General features: G+C 39.5%; 4 protein-coding genes across 5 annotated transcripts; 2 read left to right on the forward strand and 2 right to left on the reverse strand.

Annotated features, from left to right (window-relative positions):
• Positions 1-391: 391 nt before the first annotated feature.
• On the reverse strand, positions 392-4,043 carry LOC122642310 (receptor protein kinase-like protein ZAR1). Its single transcript, XM_043835750.1, has 2 exons — positions 4,014-4,043; positions 392-1,234 (listed from the first exon to the last, which is right to left on the reverse strand). Exons 1-2 carry the CDS (start codon positions 4,041-4,043, stop codon positions 392-394), a joined length of 873 nt encoding a protein of 290 aa, XP_043691685.1.
• LOC122641666 (NADPH-dependent aldo-keto reductase, chloroplastic-like) lies at positions 2,384-8,034 on the forward strand. 2 transcript variants are annotated; one of them, XM_043834953.1, is made up of 8 exons: positions 2,384-2,437; positions 4,958-5,107; positions 5,678-5,728; positions 5,817-5,893; positions 6,110-6,197; positions 6,432-6,707; positions 6,866-7,111; positions 7,850-8,034. In XM_043834953.1, the coding sequence occupies exons 2-8, from the start codon at positions 4,970-4,972 to the stop codon at positions 7,934-7,936; spliced, it is 963 nt and encodes a 320-aa protein (XP_043690888.1). In that variant the 5' UTR covers positions 2,384-2,437; positions 4,958-4,969; the 3' UTR covers positions 7,937-8,034. The 2 variants fall into 2 exon arrangements, with proteins under 2 accessions (XP_043690888.1, XP_043690889.1); XM_043834954.1 differs by lacking the exons at positions 2,384-2,437; positions 4,958-5,107 and having other exon boundaries at positions 5,690-5,728; positions 5,809-5,893.
• A 6,551-nt stretch (positions 8,035-14,585) lies between these two features.
• LOC122642311 lies at positions 14,586-16,043 on the reverse strand. The gene is made up of 4 exons (XM_043835751.1): positions 16,036-16,043; positions 15,740-15,941; positions 15,356-15,637; positions 14,586-15,062 (listed from the first exon to the last, which is right to left on the reverse strand). The coding sequence occupies exons 1-4, from the start codon at positions 16,041-16,043 to the stop codon at positions 14,586-14,588; spliced, it is 969 nt and encodes a 322-aa protein (XP_043691686.1).
• A 690-nt stretch (positions 16,044-16,733) lies between these two features.
• On the forward strand, positions 16,734-20,949 carry LOC122642312 (AP2-like ethylene-responsive transcription factor PLT1). Its single transcript, XM_043835752.1, has 9 exons — positions 16,734-16,770; positions 16,848-17,220; positions 17,510-17,592; positions 17,711-17,719; positions 17,825-17,913; positions 18,389-18,462; positions 19,241-19,291; positions 19,565-19,644; positions 19,757-20,949. The coding sequence occupies exons 1-9, from the start codon at positions 16,734-16,736 to the stop codon at positions 20,947-20,949; spliced, it is 1,989 nt and encodes a 662-aa protein (XP_043691687.1).
• Positions 20,950-21,633: the final 684 nt, after the last annotated feature.

Consider the following 21,633-nt stretch of genomic DNA (forward strand, 5'->3'; position numbering starts at 1 on the left):
TACAGTTAGATCCCTTTAAAATGTTTTACCATAACAGCCGAGAACCAGTGTCTCTGAAAATTCAAATAACGGTATATATTAATCTTTTACTAAATCTACGGTTACAATTAAAGATAAGTGAATTAGGTTGGGGGTTCGTACGTTCTGCTACCACCCACTCTATTTATAAATAGTAGCAATGTTTAAAGGGAAAGGTTTCGTACACGGTTTACAAACTTCCCCCCCCCCCCCCCCCCCCCTTTTTTGCTTTTTGTAATTTTATTCTTTCCTTCACCCTTTTCTCTCCTTCTTCCCCCCTCTCCCCCCCCACCCCCCCCAACGACAGACAATCCTCTAGCTCTCGATTCAGTCGCCGGCGTTCTAATCTTTGGCTGCCAACCACAGTTGTGATTTACTCATGATCGGCTGGTGCTAGTGAAAGGATGGGGTGATGCAAAGACAATATTCCCAGTGTTGAGCGCTTCGTCCACATGCCTACAAAATGGATTGCTTTGTCCTCAACTACCTCGATCATTGTCTCTGGAGTCCCTGCTACCGTTGAGCCAAAACTTGCCGTGGGATGGGAGTAAGAGGATGTTCTCTCCTCCAGCAGCAGCAGCTGCAACACGGACAATGTCGCCTTTCCGGATGTCGTTACAGTATTCTTACTCAGTCCTCTGCTTTTTCCGATCTTAGTAGAGGGGTTATTGTTGGGTATGAAGGGAAAAGAAGATGGACCACCGGCACCAGCAATGTCTGAAGAACAGGGGTCCTTTAATGGAGGTCCAGAGAGACCTAGGTTCCCAATGAAGGCCGTAGGTCCTCTGTTCACGAGAGCACCACTCTGAGGTATCGGGCCGCTTAGATTGTTGTAAGAAAGATCGATGTAAACCTTCTCTGGAAGATTCCCAAGGCTGGATGGGACTGAACCACTGAACAAATTATGAGACAGATCAACAGTTCCTTGCAAGCTCGAGAGATTACCTATGTCTCTAGGAATGGAACCGCTCAACTTATTGAATGAAAGATTGAGTTTTTCCAGAGCAGTACCAAACCCAGATGGCAAAGAACCAGTGAAATTGTTTTGGCTGAAATCGAGGAATCTCAATCTCTTGCACTGAATTAACGAAGAGGGTAACGACCCATTCAAAAAATTCTGCGACAAATCTAAGGTCTGAAGGTAACTAAGCTTGCCAATATCAGGAGGAATAGACCCAGATAAAGCATTTCCGTAAAGAATCAAACTTTGGAGTCCCTGCACATTAAACAAGCCAAGGGGCAAGCTCCCATAGAACTTATTGTTCGCAAGATTGACATGCCGGAGCGCACTGAGGGGTTCAAGAGCATAAGGAAGAAACCCAACAAAAAGGGAAAGGGGTGGGGGGGGGGGGGGGGGAGAAGTTTCATCTTTTTTGTTTTTGGGGGGAAAAGTTCCCCATATTTAAAATACTACTTCTATTTGAGATAAAATATTATTATTCTATTAATTTATATAAGGGCAAGAGATCTCAACTTGGTCGCATGGTCTATACTTCTATAAAACATAGTTGGAAAATTAGGTTTTGATTGGAGTGAGTCGTCCGAGTCGAGTCAAAATTTTGGAAAACCTCGTCAAACGTCGTGTACACTAGGTCATGGTAAAAAAATGGAGATTGGGTCATAAATCATCCAAGTCAAATCCAACTTGGTAATTTTACTCAAGTCATGACAAATTCGACAAATATTGTTGATTTTTAGAAAACCATAAAACCAATTCACTTAGAAGCTGAGTTGAGTAAAATAGTAAATCTATATTCTAAAACAATAAGAAACCCTCAACTCTTCGACTCCCTTCTCGTTCAATGGTGAACTCAAAATGCAATGATCTATTATGATTCTTTGATTTTTCCCCTAGTTTTCCCATATTTTTTTCTTCTGAATTTTTACTAATTTATACATATTTATTGCATTACAAAATAAAAAAATGTGACTTGTTTTGACAGGGAATAACAAGGGCGAGTCACCAGTTTTTTCTAAAAGACAAGTCGAGTCATGGCACAATGAGGTGGGTGACGGGTCACTTATAAAGGTCGCGTGATTCAAAAAAAAAATTTCCTTATAAAAATGAAAACATATTGGAGGATTAATAGGAGTCTTTCCTAAATTTAACGGTCTAATAATTTCGAATTTTCAGGGGATTTGTATTTTTGGCGCGAGTTTTTAGGAGTTTCAAAAAATGGGAGAAAGAGTCAAGTGAATCAGAGACGGAAGAAAATAAAATGGAGACTTCATAGCAGATTTGAGAGAATGTGGAAAGAATGGAGCCACCTCATCTACTCTGTTCCGACAAATAAAGCTCCTCTCCAGCTTTTTTCTCTCCTTATATGATAAGACCTGGCGTTGCCTTACCCCTGTTCTCATTGCTATTGTTCGATCAGGTCCAGTTCATATCTTCGGTAAATAGTGTTTCAGAGCAATCTCCAGGTACTCTCTCTCTCTCTCTCTCTCTCTGCCCAAAAAAAATTGCTACTTAATAAGCAATTGCGCAGGGAGAACAAAGCCTAACTGTAAACACTCTTTAAAATTTTGCTTTATATACACAATTTTTAGAAATTTTAAAATTTTGCTTTACATACACAATGTTTAGAAATTTTAAGTTTGGTTGAGATGCTTGGTCCCGTGTTGAAAATTATCTGATTTTGTTGTTGTTATCATCAATGACAGCTAAAAGATTGAATAATTCTTCTCTGCTTCTCCATACTCTTGTCCTATTCTCTGCCACAAGCCAGGTTAGAGGGCGGGCCTTTGTGCAATAGTAAAGGTTGCTCCGTTGTGATCAAGTGGTCACGGGTTCGAGTCTAGAAACAATCTCTCTGTGAAAGCAAGGGTAAGACTGGGTATATTATGGAATCGTTATCCCCTCCAATTCGCTGCCCCCTCCAATTCCTCCAATTCTTCACATGGGGGCGGAAATGAACACCCTACTCCCTGTCGGAAAACATTGCCCAAGGTGGGATCCACTCCCCCCTATTAGAAGAATTGGAGGAATTGGAGGTGCCCGCGAATTCAAGGTGATAATTATTCGTATATTATGACCCTTCTTAGACCCTGCAGTGGCAGGAGCCTCGTGCACAGGGTTGCCCTGTTTTTTGTTTTAAGCCAGGTTGGATGTGAACTTCTAGAATTCTTTTAGTATGGTAGATTAATGTGAAGGAAGCTAAGATCTAATACGGTCTTCCCTGGCCAGTTCACACCGATAACTAAGAAAGAGAATATGAAGAAGCTTCTTGATGATGGAAGGAGAAGCACGTTTCATCATTCCTGTTATCCACCATCTCAAAATACAGAATCAGGGATCAAATCGGTCCCTTCCGATACTAATCTGGAATCGGTTCCAAAACCCTAAAATCGGCCTTCAGATCTGAAAACTCGGCAATTCTAAGGTTTCTTGGCATAAATTGGCCATGTCGAATTTGGCAAATTCCAATCCGAATTGGTCGATTCCCAATTTTTGAAACCGTATTGTAACCCTTCCAGTCATGAATAGCAAGAGGTTTTAGGACTCTCCTCAGAACTTCAGATTGATGGGCAAGTAGCGGTTATCTATGCTGACGATTCCTTAACCCTATTAGCTGATGTGATTTAGGAGTCTGCTGGGTTATGGATGCTTGAGCACTAGAGAGTCTTTTTGTCCTTTTCTTGTGGTGTAAGCCCTTTGGGGGTTTGTCTTTTCAATAAACAAAATATTACACGTCCAAAAAAAAGAAAGAGATTTTAGCCTATAAGAGAAGTAAATGTAGGAGTTTTGTGGTGATAAAAATGGTGGCTTCAATGGAGATCTGTGGGAATACAAAGTCAGGCGTCTCTGGAGAGGTTTACTATGAAATAGGGGCCTTGTTGCTTTCGATCAGTTTGAAAGATGTCCAACAAAAGTTAGTGCCAAAAAGAGATGAGATGATTTGGGGGAAAGATTATGACTTGTATCTAATGAGACAAACAATTTTATTTATAAATAGAAAAGAGAATATTCTAGAATGGTCACAAGAAAGAATTACCTCTATTGACAGTTCTACCCTTGTACCCATATTACAACATTCCCCCTTAAGTTGATGCATAGATATTGCATATGCCCAACTTGCACACAAGAGGATGAAACAATTTACTATTTTACCACTTAGTAAAAACATCAGCTAACTGGTTTCCAGACTTTTAACAAACGGAGTGCTAATCAATCCCTCTTCCAACTTCTCTTTGATTAAATAATGGTCAATCTCCACATGCTTTGTGGGATCATGCTGGACTAGGTTGTGAGCAATACTGATAGCAGATTTATTATTGCAGTAAAGCATCATAGGCAAGGAAGCATGAATAACCAAGTCTTTCAATAGTCTTTGAAGTCACATTAACTTACAAATGCCATGTGACATGGCGCGAAATTCAGATTCAACACTAGACCTCACAGCTGTAAGTGTAACAAGTTCAAACTCACAGAATCACTCACATGAAGACTCCTCCGCTGAGAAGACTTCTCAAACGTTATCAAAAGTGTTGGAACACACCATCCTTATACTCCTTCCATTATCACTACAGAGAATTTGTATTTTTGCGTTGAACTGGGTGGGAACAAAAATGTGAAAAAATTGAAAGCAGATGAAGACCTCACTCTTGTGGTGCATCATATAAAGCTAGGTAACCCAGGTATGACAATCAATGAAAGAAACAAAAATGCCTCCTCCATAGGGCCCTCAATGAATCCTAGACCTAAGGAAACATAAAAAAGTCAGCTGGGAAAAGTTAGAGATTCTTATTTAAGAGCTGAAAAAGTGGTTGTAGCCTTAAATTATCTCTCTCCCCACCCCCCCTTTTCTCTAAACTAACCAGCTCTTAGTTCAAAAGGTATATCGTATCCCTGAATAATTCTCCTCTATTTTTATTGCTTGTGGTGGTCATGGTATATTATATTTCATCTTCCATGAATGTGTGTTTGTTCTGTTTTGTATAGAAGAAGAAGATGGAAAATGACAAGGGGTCAATGTATGGACCCTCATATTTCGAACTAAACACGGGAGCCAAGATACCGTCCGTCGGATTGGGCACTTGGAAAGCTGCCCCTGGTGTCGTTGGAGAGGCAGTCATTGCTGCTGTCAAGGTTCATTCCTTCCTTCCCTTTTCTTCTGTCTCCACACACACACACACACACACAGAAGTATGATGTAGGCTTCAATGTGCATATGATCAACGGGGTAGAAGAGGAGTACCTGGATCACTATTCCATAGAAGCAAGAAGTTTCCTTAAATTTGTTCTTACTAGTTGAACAATATAATTCCCACTTAGTTTGTAAATGCAGGATGAGACAGAGAGATCCTTAAAAGGGCTAGAGATTTCCTCCCTTAAAACTCAGTTGGGATCCTTTATTACAAAAATATAATATGATCTAACTGTATTCCAGATGTAGTGTTAAACTTCAATTCCTTAATGCTGAAATAATCACAGCAAGTGAGTTTGAGGTGTTCTCATGGTCATCTAAATTTTAATTGATCCTATATTTAGTTGTTGATTTGGATATCAAAGTTCAATAACTTGATAAATAGACTGATGAGTGATGACCATTTCTTGATTATCTGAATGTGTGAGAAGTGGGCTTATTAGTACTTTTCCCAAGATTTCATCTTTCCATCTTAATGTTCAACTGCCAATGTTTGGATTGAAAATATGCAGGCTGGTTATAGACATATTGATTGTGCACGTGTCTACGGCAACGAAAAGGAGGTAATGCCTATGATCTTTGTGTTATCTTTATGAATTTAGAGATGCTACCCTGATTATACATCTTCCATATCCATTTATTGCCTTGCAGATTGGGATGGCTTTGAAGGAACTATTCTCCACCGGAGTAGTGAAGCGTAGTGAGATTTGGATCACATCCAAGCTATGGTAAACTATTTTGATTCCTTAATCTATGATTGATTAAGTACATTATCTACTCTGCTTCTGCTTTGATGGAAACTATTTATGGCTAGCATTAAGTAGATAACTTAAAAATTGGGAGAATTATGTCATCCAAGAATCAGTATTATGAAGCAGAAGCTTTTAGGTACACTATATATCCATGAATTGAAGGGAAGTTCTGTTCATTTCCTACTTATACAGGTGCAATGACCATGCGCCAGAGGATGTCTCCAAGGGACTGAGCAAGACATTAGAAGACCTGCAACTAGACTATGTCGACCTATATCTCGTATGCTTTTCAATTTCATACTTTCATGTATTCCTTTAGTCTTTTTTGAGTAGATTGAAATGTTTATTTTGCTACAAACATTAATTCTCTGTACTGAAGTTTCAGCATGTATGAGTGAAAATTGAAGTTCTTGAGCACTAGTTTCTATATCTACTAGACAGCCCACTAGCACTTGGACTTTGGGTAACCATTCCATTTTTATGCTTATATGTATGTAGCTCATTTGTGTTATAGATGCATTGGCCATTTCGGACGAAGCCTGGCTCAAGTGGGTTTAATCCAGAAGTCATGGTTCCACTGTGTCTTCCAGAGACATGGAGTGCTATGGAGGGCTTGTTTGCATCAGGGCAAGCAAGGGCTATTGGAGTGAGCAACTTCTCAACTAAGAAGCTGGAAAAACTACTCGGATACGCGAAGGTGCCACCATCTGTGAACCAGGTGGAATGCCATCCAGGATGGCAACAGCCTTCCTTACACAACTTATGCAAGTCTACAGGCATTCATCTGTCGGTAAATTTAGACTTGATTCAAATCACTTGATAAGATATAGGGGGTGTTGTCGAGTAGTGTGTTCTTCCTTGTACAGATGAGTAGCAAAGCTTTACATATGGATTTTGAATGGTTTGTTTGAATGAATACTTACATTGTTAGACGTAATTTTCTGGCAGGCCTATTCTCCTTTAGGGTCTCCAGGGTCTTGGCTTAAAGGTGAGACCTTGAAGGAACCTACAATTATTGAGATTGCTGAGAAACTTAACAAATCACCTGCACAAGTAGCTCTCCGATGGGGTATTCAAAATGGTCATAGCGTCCTCCCAAAGAGTGTAAATGAGTCTAGACTCAAGGAGAACATTAGTTTATTTGACTGGTGCATTCCTCAAGATCTCTTCTCCGAGTTCTCCAAAATTCATCAGGTAAAAGACAATATTACATCATCAGCCTCTCTGTGAAAGCGCGGGTAAGGCTGCATACATTATGACCCTCCCCAGACCCCGCAGTGGCGGGAGCTTCGTGCACTGGGTACCTCCTTTATATATATATATAGGAGGGAAATAGAACGCTAACCGGTGTTGTGCCTAGACGGGTACCTACGCCCAAACACAGCCCGGCGTGAAAGTCCCTGGTCCTTTCCACCTTTCCAGGGGGCAGCCTAGACACAGCCCGGCGTGAAAAGACCGGCGCTGCCCCTGATCCTTTCCACCTTTCTAGGGGGTAGTGTTGGTCTTTTTGCGCCGATCTGTGTCTGGGCGCAGGTATACACCTAGGCACAACAAATAGGGAAAAGGAATGCCACCTGATCGTGTGTTGTGGCGTGTACCTGTGCCCAGAAACAGTTTGGTGCAAAATGACCGGCACACCCCTACCTTTCCATGTGGACAGGGCGGTCATTTCGTGCCCAGCTGTGTCTGGGAGCAGGTACACACCACAACACAGGATTGGGTGGCGTTCTTTCTCCCATATATATATGAGAAAAATCTTCTTGTTACCAAGGTTGATGAAAAAAAAAATCATAACCTTTACTTTGGCAAAGGACAAAAAGATGGTTACAACCTCTTAGTTCACTACTTTGGTGACAACAAGTTGCACCTATATAATATATAATGTTAAAGGGCTAATGCTTGTGTATGTGTTTTTGTCTGGAATGTGTGCAGAAAAGACTTCTACGAGGAGAATTTGTGGTCCATGAAACATGCAGTCCATATAAGAGCCTCGAGGAGCTATGGGATGGTGAAATATGAGATTTATTACCATCTAAGAAATATAAATAGAAGTTTCTGACATTTTCTTCGAAAAATTGTTTGGTTGCAACTGGAGTTTAATCTCTATCATGGATGATTTCTCTTACCATGTTGAAGTTACTTGTAGTCGTGACTTTCTTTGCTTTTCTCTTATAAGAGTGAAAGTTTCACAAAGAGAATTAGCTCATTCTCATGCTTGTGTTACAAAATTAGGGATTTTTAACCTCAAGTGGTAGCCCAGTTGGCAAAGACCTTCACCTTGCAATTAAGAGGTCATGAGATCAACTCTCCTAATTAGGATTTGGCTCGTTTGCGGCCTAGGTTTGAGCGGCCATCCTGCTGCGCACAATCTCAACCCGCCACATGGTAAACTGCAATTTTAACGATTGTGATGGGTAGTTTTTAAAATTAATAGAGAATGATTCCAAATGGAAGAGAACCAAAGAACCTTGGGGTTCCTTTTCCAGATTTACTCCAAGCAGGCGATACCGAAAAGATACGAGTAGGAGAGGGAAGAAAGGACTCCAAAGTCCAAACACAAAAATCCTCTATATCTCAATTGGGAAGATTGATCTTCATTGCTCCATTCCATATCTTTTATTAAAAAATAAAAAAAAAAGACTGAGGAAAATTCCGTACTCTGAAATTAGAATTCTAAAAGAGGGATTCATCCATACCCGAGGATTCTATAATTGAGGAGCTCACCATGTATTTTTCTAAAAGTTAATTTTTTTTTCTCCATTACCAACAATCCATCTCTCCTTCTAGGATACGAAATCCTAAATGTTCCTGATTCGGATTCCAGGCCAGACCAAAGAAGCTTTATAAGATTTCTTGAAGGAACCAACTTTGTTATCAAATCTTGCTTTAAAGAAAAGACTTAAAGAAGAAGAGTCTTCATGCTTGATCTGCCAACATAGTTTACAAAATAGAGCTATGTTTACATCACAAAGTTTTCATAAACCAAGCCCACCTTCATTTTTTAAATCAGATCGCATTTACGAAAGCCTCTCAGAATCCTAAAGAAACCCACCAGACCACCATCAAGAAATTTTGGTGAAGCCAATGAATCCATCTATTACTGAAGCCAAATCTCCTCATGAACGCAACTTGTGAAAAATGTAAAATTAGATAAATACGTTATAACATGCTCCTTAAAAAGAAATCCTACTATATACATTAAAATGAGGTACTCTAATGTTCTACAATGTGCCAAATGTAAAGAAAAAAAGATAGAAATGTATACCTGCAAACGATATCAACACAATGAGAAAAAAAAAACAGAGATATGGGTGTAATAGGGAATAATGAGGTTTTTCTGACTCAAATTTCAGGTAAAGTAACGACGTCTCTAGAGATTTTACGAGCTTATTGCTCGTTATTTTGACAGAATGACGACACTATATCGGTGTAATAGGGAATAATGAGGATACAAAGATATGGAAGGTGGGATAATGAATCCGGTGTTATCAAAAAAAAAAAAAAAAAAAAAGATAATGATTTCGAAACTCCAAAAATGTGGATCAAGTGTTGAGAAATCACAAACCGGAGTGGGTGGATGAAAATAGATGGATGGGGAGCAAATGAGGGCACAAACATCAAGCAAACAGATAAAAATAGGTGAAAATGGAGAGAGATCCCTTTGTGGGTGAGTGGTGGATGGATGGGAAGCAAATGAGGGCACAAACATCAAGAAAACAGAGAAAAAGAGGTGAAAATGGGGAGGGATCCCTTTGTGGGCGAGTGGCAATTTTCAGCGTCTACATGCATCCTTTCCTTCATGGTTATAAATAGTGGCATCAGGATCTATATCAATCTCGGGATCATATTAAACAGTTTTACCTTCAATTTTATTAAAAATTTCATTTTACGGATGAAGTTGCCCTTAATAGTAATAGTTCTATCGATACACGGTGGAACAAGTATCGATATCTAGCTAAAGCTAAAGCTAAAGCCGGGCAATGTAAACACTATGTACACTTCACTAATGTTTAACGCGTACTTTTCTTGTTTTTCATCCCAAACAAAAAAAAAGGAAAAAAGTATCGATATCTAGTTTACTTACCAGATAAAAAGATAAGGACTATATTAATTAAGGGAAAAACATATTAATATTCTATCTATTGGTAAATCCCATAATTAAATCATCATTTCCCCACACCATCTTCGGATTTATTAAAGACTCTGTCGAAGTTTATTTGCTAGTTATTTGGCTCTTTAGTAGTGACAAACAAGAGGTCTTTATCGTGAAACTCTGTCATCAACGGTTCGTAGGCCGAGCTGGGTTGTGTGGCCAAGTGATCGGTGATGGCCTGTCCCTTGATGGATTTCTAAGTGACATAAGTTCAAACTCAGATAGTATTCATTGTCACCATGAATCCTAAAAATAGTCGGGCTAAGAAAAGGGACATGCCCTACAAAGAGATGGTCTCATTGGTCTTGGCCTCAGGCTTGAAAGTGTATAAGTGCTTTCTCATTGGTAATCGCCAGAGTGCGGGATCCAAGAGCTCTGTACATTGTCGGAACTAGACAAGCAAGTGAACAAGCCAAGAAAAGAACTAGGCAAGCGAGATCAGAATCAATGGGCAAGCAAGGGTGGTCTATGATCAACGTTCCATCGATACACGGTCGAGCAGGTATCAATATCATGCAAGAGAATACGCCCAATCCATAATCAATATCTAGTATATTTAGCAAGACAAAAACGCTATATTAATTAAGGGGAAAATATATTAATACTCTTTCCATTGGTGAAACCCATAATTAAATCTTATCCAAAAATAAAAATAAAAACATCATCATTAGGGAGAAAGAACGCTACCTGGTTGCATGCGGCGCACGACCCCTATGCCCAAATGCAGTGTCACGCGAAATGATCGCTATGCCCTCAGGGATTTCCACCTTTCCATGGGGCACGATGGTCATTTCTTACAGCCCTGTGTTTGATCGCAGGGGCCGCTCACCGCACACAACCAGGTAGCGTACTCTTTCCCAACTTATTAATATTCTATCCATTGATGACACCCATAATTAAATCTTACAAAAAAAAAACCCATAATTAAATTAAGGGAAAGAGAACATCACCCTGTCGCACAACGCAGGTCACCTCTACGACCAGACACAAGGGCGCATGAAATGACCGCTATACCTCTGGATATTACCATCTTTCTAGTGGGTGTGATGATCATTACGCACACCCTTATATCTGATCGTAGGGGCGATGTGCGATGCGCAACCGAGTGGCGTTCTTTCTGTTAGGTAAAATTCTGTTTGGAGAAGGAAACTATATACTGCTTTGAACGTGTACTCGCTGTCTTAAATGAGATATTTACTCCCACACGGTTAAAGCAAATTCACCTTCAAGATTCAACAAAGCACTAAAGAATTTAACTTAGAATTCTAGAGAATATATGATTGCAAGAAAGAGAGAGAGAGCACAAAAAAAAACGTTGTGTAGAATGGCTGAATTACCTTGGTTTATATAGACCTATTGACACCCATTCATTGAAAACTCATTCAATGAAACCCTTTCATTGGAACCCTTTCAAAGAAACCCATTCAATGGAACCCATTCATTAGAATCCATTCATTGGAAAGGTCATGACTATTCCAATAATCATGACCGTTCAATCTCTCTTCTTAATAGGTTTGAAACTCCTTAATATAATTTATCTAACATTTTCTCCCTTAAATTAATTTTTTTTATTATATAAATTTTAGTATTTTGAAACCTAAAGCCCTAAACCCCAATATTAACGATAGAGTATAGACAGCCTTGGTGAACGGGCCAAACAATCTCAGGTGCATCTATCGAGGAGGCACGAGCACATCCGGGTATCTCTCCCAAATGATTTCTATGGATTTTCTGTTTTTGTTAAGCAATTTCCTTTTTATTTCCCCGCTCTGCTTTCGGAGCAATGCATTGTAAGACATTCTCCATCAAAAGTACAGTTTTACCCCTCAACCATCTGAAGACGTCATCAAGCCACGGACGGCAGTCAAGGAAATTGGATTTTAAACGGTATTTTAAAATAGGAAAAAAATCTCTACTTGATGGTGAAATTATGAACCCAAAAGAAAAAAGGAAAGTGAATTATTCTATTTTCTTCGCTACTCGCCTTGTTGCAGTAAAATTTCCCACCTCCATGGCTCCACGACCATTTGGATTGAGTACATACAAAAATTCCTTTCACTTACTAGGGAGAGGGTTGGTTCGGGTTGGATAGTTTTACCTCTGATTTGTAATAAAATTCAGTTTTTAATTACCTTTATGCCCTTGGTTGAGACCTATCTCATGAGTACTATAAAGATTCCATCATGCATGCACTAGGAATTTTTCTTATTGTTGTCGTGTTACGTGCTTATTAATGGGAGAATGGACTATCTGTATGTACCAACAGGTGAACGTACATGTGAGAACCAACCACCTGTCCTATTTTTATCATTTACAAGGGGAGGAGGGGTTTACGGAAACAAAATTAAAATGTGATTGACTCTCACATCTACGTTCACCTGTTGGTACGTGCAGAGAAACTGAACTCATCAGTGGAGCCTAAGCTGCGGTATAAGCGCTAAATTGGACAACAATATGCAGGATGTGAAATGATATTTTAAATTTAAAAAATTACCAAAATACCATTTGAAAAGTAAACAAATGGTATTTGGTATCGGATCGGATATCGGTCACCTTCAGCCTATGTAATATCGACCGTATCAATAGCTCAAATCATGTTATTGATTCTTCCGATGTGAAAAATCTCAAAAAGATTTTTGTTTTTTTGGTAAAAATCGCAAAAAGATTTATGATCCTAATAAGCTAGGTCTGAGACATGATACGGATTTGAGGTATAATTATCAAAAATACCATTTGGATCGATATCTTTGAGGGTAAAACTGTCCACTACGTCTGAATGTCTGATACAATCTCCATAGCAACAATCAGGTGATGAACAAGATAGACTGTACATTTATTACAGAAAGATTATATACACTAATTATTAATTTAGGAAACAATCCTTACAACCATCGTGGCTCTCTTTCCAATTTGAATCCTCTACTGCTGACTGCCTGTCTGCATCATGCTGCGCGGACACAGCAAGGCCTGCAAAATCACTTTATCTCTGTTGAGCGCCTTGCCCAAATAGGGATAAAACAATAATTGCACGTCCTACTGTGTCTACGCAGCACGGGGCAGGATGGGCAGGTGGCAGTAGAGGATCTTTCTCTCTCTATATCTACGGTGCATCAAATCCAAGACGAGACTCTATATCAGAGGTTGCAGAAGACCAATCCCAAGCACACTGCCCACACCTCTCTCTCTCTCTCTCTCATTTTCTATTTTTTCTTTGATGGCGTCTTACGTTTGAACCACCACTTACTACTAGATTGATTCTTCTTTGCTGCTGGTTACTTCGGACAAAACAGGATTTTCTTAGAAATTAGGGTTTTAGAGATTCGAAGGGAAGGGCTTGTGCCTTGTGGCCTTTGAGAGGTTGAAAGCGAGAGACGTGGACCCTGGCTCCTTTTTGAGAAGCACTTCCGTCAACCCGGGACCTTATCTGCTAGCCAACAACATCTTAATCTCTTCTGTACGTGTTTCTTCTTCTTCTTCTTCTTCTTCTCTCTCTCCCTCCCTCTCTCTCTCTCTCTCTCTCTCTCTCTCTCTCTCTCTCTCTCAACCCATTTGAAATCCAGATTTACAGATGCTGCTTTAACGTGGGTTTTCAGGGTAACAACTCAGTTGGATAAGAGACCCAGATAATCGATAAGTATTGCTTCAACTCAGTTGACTTCACTTTCACTTTTAGATCGGTAAGCTTCTTTCTGCATTGTTTTAATTTCATAACAAAGCTTTACATGAAGTTGTTGCTTATTCTTCCATTTCTTTCTTTAAAGAAGAATATGAATGAAGCTGAAGTGATAAATATAAAGAAAGGGACTTTGACAAGTAAGGATTCCAATTAAGTGGTCAACACCTTTCTAGTTGCTGTACCAAATGAAACCCACTTATATAATTCCTCAAAGTAGATATTCTGGGGACCCCTTAATTGAAAAATTCTTGATATTGGATACCCACTTGGATTTTGTTTTTTTGTTTTTGTTTTCAGTAGTTGTTGTGAACTTGTAGAGGTGTTCCTGATCTTTTTCATCATCTCCCTAAGAAACACCCTCAAATGGGATGCATGTGTTCCATGAGGGGGGAAGTCTTTTTGCTAAAGATCAGCAAGGAATTTATTAGAAAAGAAAAGAAAAAATACAGTATTTAACATCTCGGCATACCTGGATGGAGACAAGAACAAAGGGGAGGAGAGCACCCCACCTTACTCAAATCTATATCTAGGCCTCCCTAGAGCATCTTCAAGCAAGAGATTATTAACCACCCAAGGGAAAACTGACAAAATAGGGGAAGAAGAACCACTCTTGGCAGCACACTTTGCAAGGTAGTCAGCCACCGGGTTGGCTTCCAGTAACAATGCGAAATTTTCCAATTAATATCTTGCAAGAAAGGTTGCAAGCCAATCCACTGTTGCTTCACAAACCAAGGAAAATACCTTAGCTGGACCGCCTGAACCATTGAGACAAAGTCGCATTCTATCCAAAGACGAGTGATCCCCAACTCTTTCGCCCTCAAAAGACCCTAGAAGATCACCTAAAATTCCGCCACATAATTAGTGGCCGTTCCAATGATAATACTAAACGCTGCAAAGGGAGTAGCTTGGTCATTTCGAAGAACCCCACCCACTCCTACTCTACCCGGATTACATAAAGAGCACCCGTCCACATTAAATTTCACCCAACCTGAGAAAAGGCGGCTCCAGTGAACCTCTCTGATAATCTGGGGAGGATTAGGAAGCAAAGAGATAACCAACCTTCTGGCACACACCAAATCAGAAACTGAAGAGATCGGGTATTTAAATGAGCCCGAAATCTCCTTGAGAGAACCCAAGATCAAATGAGAACAAACAAGCACCAACCTTGACTTGTTATCAAATTTCCTACGATTTCGTTCCTCCCATAAGACAAATGGCAACAACACCAACCGAGCCATCCACGCATCCTTCATAGGCACTTGTCTACTCTTCCTTTTCCACCATAACACCAGTTCAGCAAAACACCCTGGATCAGGCTACAATTCCCCAAAGAATGAAAGAAATCCATTCCATACTTGGTGAAAGAAAGCACAATCCAGGAAAAGGTGAGAAGCTGATTCAAGGGTTGTAGCACACAGTTCACACCGGGACACCACATGGATACCCTTCGATCTCAACACATTATCTATAGGGATCTTCTCCAAAATTAAATGTCAAGCATAGAGAGAATGTCTTGGAAGCAAAGCCTTATTCCAAACCACCTCGAACCAAGGGACCTTAGGATTCTTACTCCTAATGATGTCCCAAGCAAAACAAACATCAAAGATACCAGAGGTCGACAAACCCCAGCAGCATAAATCCTTACCAGGTGAAGGAGCCAAGGGGATGTTCCTGATAGCCGAGAAAATTCTTTCAAGACATTTAGAATGAACCTGAGGGAGTGACCACTTCGAATTAGAGATAAGTCAGCAACCTTAGCAGATTTACCGACAAAGAAATCCAGCCCCAACCGAGACACAGAGGCGAGTGATTCGCTCCCCAACCAGCAGTCTGTCCAAAATTTAATCAAGGAACCATCTCTCACAACCCATCTTTCCTGCTGATCAATAACCTGCCAAACTTTTTTAAGGCCCAGCCAAATGGAAGAAGAAATTGATTGGCGTCTCGGCAACCCATCACCCCCAAGGAATCTGGCTCTTAAGAATATACTAACCATCGACTCCTCATGTTTAATAGCCCAAGCCAATTTGCATAACAATGCCTTATTCACATCTCTCAATCTACGAACACCTAGGCCCCCTTTTGATCTTGGCTTGCACACCAAGTCCCACTTCACAGTGATTGCTTTCCTTGTTTCAATAACACCAGACCATATAAAGTTTTGATCCATTTCTCCATCAGAGACACACAAGAATCTGGCCACCAATAAATGAAAAAAATTATGCATAAGAATGCTTAACATAACTGAGCGCACCAATTCCACCCTGCCTGCCATGGAAAGGAGCTTACCTTTCCATCCAGATAACCTCCTTTTAAACTTGTCAACCAAAGGCAACACTTTTTCGTTAGTCGCTCTTCCTTTGAAAATTTCCACACCCAGATAAGATATAGGAAGGCTGCATAGGGGAACTTTAAGAAGATTAGAGATTCGCCATCTTCGAGGGGGGAAGTGTTAAGACTATTTAACTATCATTTGTCAATTATTATAATCTACTCAGACTGTGTTTGGTATGCATTCTAGGAATTCTTAGATGATAAAAACAACTATTTTTATCATTTCAAGACTATGTTTGGTATGCATTCTGGGTAGATTTCGCATTCTCGAACGATAAAAACTTCCGAGAATGCGAAATCAACCAAGAATGCATACCAAACACAGCCTAAGCAAGACAAGTGAAGGAGGTTTAGTAAACTTTACGTAGAGATTGGATTATAAAAATAAAATAAAAACACAAAAACGTTATGGGGAGGGAGAGAGAGAGATACAAGTCCTTCACAATTTCTACTAAATCTCTCTCTCATTTTAAATTTTCCCATTAATTTCTAGTCTTTTTTTGCATATTATCTTGACATAATACTAGTGCCTGTCACAGATGAGCTCAATGAACTCAAACAACTGGATGTCCTTCCCTCTTTTTTCTCCTCCTCAATCCACCTTAGATAACCATCTACATACACTTCAGTCTCATCAGTTCTCTCCAGAGTTAATGAATGATATTGTTGATCCCTCATTCCAAATCCAAGGTGAATATAATCTCCCTTCTTTATCCTAATTTTTTCTTCTATATCTTTGCCATTCATGACTACTAATTATTTTGCAGATTGGAACTTGATCAATTATTCTGTTGATGGCCCTGAAGCTCCAATGGTGGCAGACATTCTTGGTGTCATTGAAACTGAATTCCCACAAGATCATACAACTTTTAATCAAATTGAAGCAAATGATCAAAATGACTACAATATCTTCTCTACTGCTAATCAACAGGAAACACAGAACTTGGTGGCTACCACTAGTAATGAGTCTGATTCTTCAATTAGTGTTAACAATTTACAGTCACAGACACTTCCCATGGGTAGCATTGAGGGCTTGAATGGTGTGATCAGAAGTAGTATTAATGATGTTCATGACCCAGCCCCAACAAGGACTATAGATACATTCAAGCCAAAAAAATCGATTTATCGCGGTGTAACAAGGTGGATATCTTCTTTTCCCTCATGGCAATAGATTTCTCTTTAATTAAGGTTGTGTTTGGTATGTATTCTAGGTTGATTTCGCATTTTTGGAATGCATTCTATGTTGATTTCACATTCTCGGATGATAAAACTAATTGTTTTTAGGGCTTATTTTTATTGTTCGAGAATGCAAAATCAACCTAGAATGCATACCAAACACAGCCTAAGCTTATGTGACTTCTATGTTATTTCCCTTTCCTTTCATAAGGGTGAAATAAGTTATATACTGTTGGTTTTCGTGTAATTGTAGGCACAAAGTGACAAGAAGGTATGATGTCCATCTTTGGGATAACACTAGTAGAACCCAAGGAAAATCAAGGAAAGGTCGCCTAGGTATAGAGTTTGTTTTAAGTTGAGTTATCTTCCATTACCTACATAATCTTCTGAATGTGTCACTAATTTTTTCCATTACCATGACACTGGCTGTGGTTACTTCCATCACCTCTTGCAGTCTATTTAGGTGAGTAAAACTAGCTAAATCTTTGCAACAAGTACTATTTAACTTTAACAAAGCATAATTAATTATTTTTTGTTTTTTTTTTCTGATAATAATTTGTTTGAGTAGGAGGATACGACGATGAAGATGACGCGGCTAGAGCATATGATTTAGGTGCTCTTAAGTATTGGGGAACATCTACACCAATAAATTTTCCTGTATGTTATCTTTGCTTAATTAGCTTTGATATCATGAAAAATCTGTGTTAGTTTTGGAATAGAATGTTCTAATTAACTTTATTAGGGTTTTTCTATCAGTCTATATATAGAGTAAAGGACCAAGTTTTCCTACAGCCAGAGTGAATGGATCCCCATTTTCATGCACCGAAGGTCTTCAAATGCGCACATGAGGGTATTCTGGGGAACATAATAAACCCTGTAAACCATAGGATGGTGTGGTGAATCTTCACTGCGTGGTGAAAGAAAACTTTCTCCTAGAGTAAATATAGCAAGAATTGTGGTGTTATTAAAGTAATGCCCATGTCAAGTGACAATTAAGATGGAAGTTAACCCAATATTCTTATTATAAATGCACGAAAATTATAATTATCTCTCTTCATCTATAATGCTGGGTATTGATTATGATTTAACTGTTCTTGGTGGTTGATGGCTGTTTGTTCATATGTTGTTGCAGTTGAGTAATTATGAGATGGAACTAGAGGAGATGGAGCAAATGTCAAGACAAGAATTTGTTGCATCTCTTAGAAGGTATAATAATCACAAACTGATTGTTTTGATGTAATTGTTGGCATCCAATTAATCATAGTTGTTGTGGACAAATGCGTAATCGCAAGGAAGAAACCAAGTAAACAATTACACATAATACGAGCAATTTAATGTGATTCGACACAAATGTCTACGTCCACCCTCGAGAATCAAAGATTTTTAGTATTCAAAGAAAACAAAAAGATAAGACTCTTTTCACCACTCTCCACTTCACAATATGTTATTTCTTTATTTGTGTTTTAATTTTTCTCATAAAGAATATATACGGAATCTAAAAAACCTAATCCTCATACAAATGCAATTTTACCTTATACATATAATAAACCCAAAATCCGACGCAATTAAAAATTCAAGCCGAATAATAATTATGTGGACCCACACAATATAGTACACATCCAACTCCAACAATAATAAACCATTCTTTCAATTTCAGAATTCCTAAACAAACCAGATCCTCTACTGTCAAGCTGCCCGTCCTGCCATGCTGCACAGACATAGCAAGGCATACAATGACTGCATGGGGGTAAGGCGATCATTCCGCGCCTTGCTGTGTCTGCGCAGCACGGCGCAGGACGGGCAGTAGAGGATCCAATTTGCACCAGATGTTATACACAAACTGTTGCAAAATGCCCAACAAACCACAACTTAAATACATTCGATCTCAAAATTTTGTTTTTTATCCTTTTGCTTCATAATTTACAGTTCATCGATATAATCTTCACTACATCATCTTAGATTTCTGTTACTCATGTATTTTCAGGAAGAGCAGCGCCTTTTCGAGGGGTCGATCTATTTATCGTGGGGTTACTAAGTATTTTATATCCTCTCTCTCTCTCTCTCTCTCTCTCTCCAACATAGATCTTCTACGGCGCGCTGCCCTGTCCTGCCTGTGCTGCGTAGACACAGGGCCGCGCACAATGATAGCCTTATCCCCGCTCAGGCAAGGCGCTCGGGCAGGGTTAAGGCGGTCAATGCACGCCCCTTGTGTCTGCGCAGCACGGCAGGACGGGCTGCCCGCGCCGTAGACGATCTGGATCCCTCTCTCTCTCTCTCTCTCTCTCTCTCATGCAAACCCTTTGAACAGGCATCATCAACCAGGAAAATGGGCAGCCAAGCTTGGAAGGGGGATAGCAGGAGACAAGGAACTCTTCTTGGGCACTTACAGTGAGTTCCAGACATTGTCAGAATAAAAAGTGTTTAAAAGAAAAAAATGAGAAGAAGCACAACAGACAGGGTGACATGGTTTATTAATAATCTTGAGTATATATATACACAGGTACAGAAGAAGAAGCAGCAAAGGCGTATGATATTGCTACCATAAAGTTCAGAGGATTGAATGCAGTGACGAACTTCAACATAAATCAATACGATATTCCATGCATTCTCAGAAACGAAAAACTACCCATTAGAGGAAGAGCAGCCAAGCGCGTGCTTAAGGCAACTAAAATTAGAGATGGAACCAATGACAGAAGCTCCATTTTCTACACTAGTGGAAGCACAAGTAATTTGCAGGGCTCTTTAATGCCAACATTTGAGCAACCTCAGCCCTTACTAGCCCTACAAACACAAGAGAATTCTCAGTACACTGAGGGCACCAAATTTCATCAAAATTTCATTGATGATCAAAACCAGTTGCCTGATCCTACCCCATTCCTACTTAATTCTAACCAGGAATCTCAGTTCAATCAAAATCCCATTGATGCCCTAAACCAGTTGTCTGATCCTACCCCCTTGCTACTTAATCCTAGCCAGGAATCTCACTTCAATCAAAACCTAATTGATGATCAAAACCAGTTGCCTGATCCTACCCCCTTTCTACTTAATTCTATCCAGGAATCTCAGTTTAATCAAAACTTCATTGATTCCCAGAACCAGTTGCCTGATCCTACCCCATTGCTACATAATTCTAGCCAGGAATCTCAGTTCAATCAAAATTTTATTGATGCCCTAAATCAGTTGGCTGATCCTAACCCCTTTTTACTTAATTCTATCCAGGAATCTGAGTTCAATCAAAACTTCATTGATGCCCAAAACCAGTTGGCTGATCCTACCCACTTGATACTTAATTCTTGCCAGGAATCTCAGTTCAATCAAAACTTCAATGATGCCCAGAACCAGTTTCCTAATCCTACCCCATTGTTACTTAATTCTAGCCAGGAATATCAGTTCAATGAAAATTGCTTTCTCAATGATATGATGAACATGGGACAATCATCTCTATCTATTATGGAGAACAATGGGAGCTCTAATACTAACTACAATGGAGGTTACCTTGTTAATGAGCTTACGTTGGCTGCAAACTCAAACTCGGCGAATTCAACAGGCATGGGTTCCCTATCTGATCTTGGGCTTGTTACAAGTGATTATAACATAAACACTGGGGGATATAATGACTGGTCATTTGAAGCCATTGATCAAGAATCAAGCATTCCTCTTTCCCCTTTGTGGAATGATATTGACAGACTATAGGAATCCCAGTCCACTAAGGACTTCTTCTGTGGCTTACTCCAACTCTAATTCTTGTCTTGTATATTGTAGAACAATCAATGCAATTGAATTCAGTTTTTCATAAGTTAATATGGTATCACGAGCTTGAGGTTTCTTCCTCTTCTTCTTTCTTTTATTCCATCTCCATCTCTCCATGGAACCCATCACTATCTCTCCATAAAGCTTACCCCGAAGAATTTTTTTTAATTTGGCGCACTCAACTTTAGCCGTTTCTTGACGGTCAGAATCTCTTTGGCCATCTTGATGGCACCACACCTAGTTCCTTAAGAATTTCTAACTGTTACTAGATTGGGGTCAGGGGCATTTTAATGCTCGTGTCATTAGTTGTAAAAATGCAGGGCAAAGAGACTATCCAAATTCGTGTTTGAATAAGAACTGTTCAAATAGTTAGATAGCCATAAAAATGAGGAGATTTAGATAAAAACTACAGCAGAATAGAGAGGTTGATGCTGGAAAGACAGCTTATGATTGAACTGAAAGGCAGAGGTGGTGATGCAGTATTTGGGAACTAGCAGCAGTGCCAAGAGGAGAAGAAGAAGAACGTATGGTTTTAGGAATTTCAGTCTACTATGGAGTTCTATTTAAGTAAAGTTCCATTTTCAGTTTCTTTTCCTATTTTGATTATGCGGACATAGCTAAAGATAT

This window comes from Telopea speciosissima, chromosome 10 (assembly GCF_018873765.1).
Source record: "Telopea speciosissima isolate NSW1024214 ecotype Mountain lineage chromosome 10, Tspe_v1, whole genome shotgun sequence".
In the NCBI taxonomy this organism is placed as follows: Eukaryota; Viridiplantae; Streptophyta; class Magnoliopsida; order Proteales; family Proteaceae; genus Telopea; species Telopea speciosissima.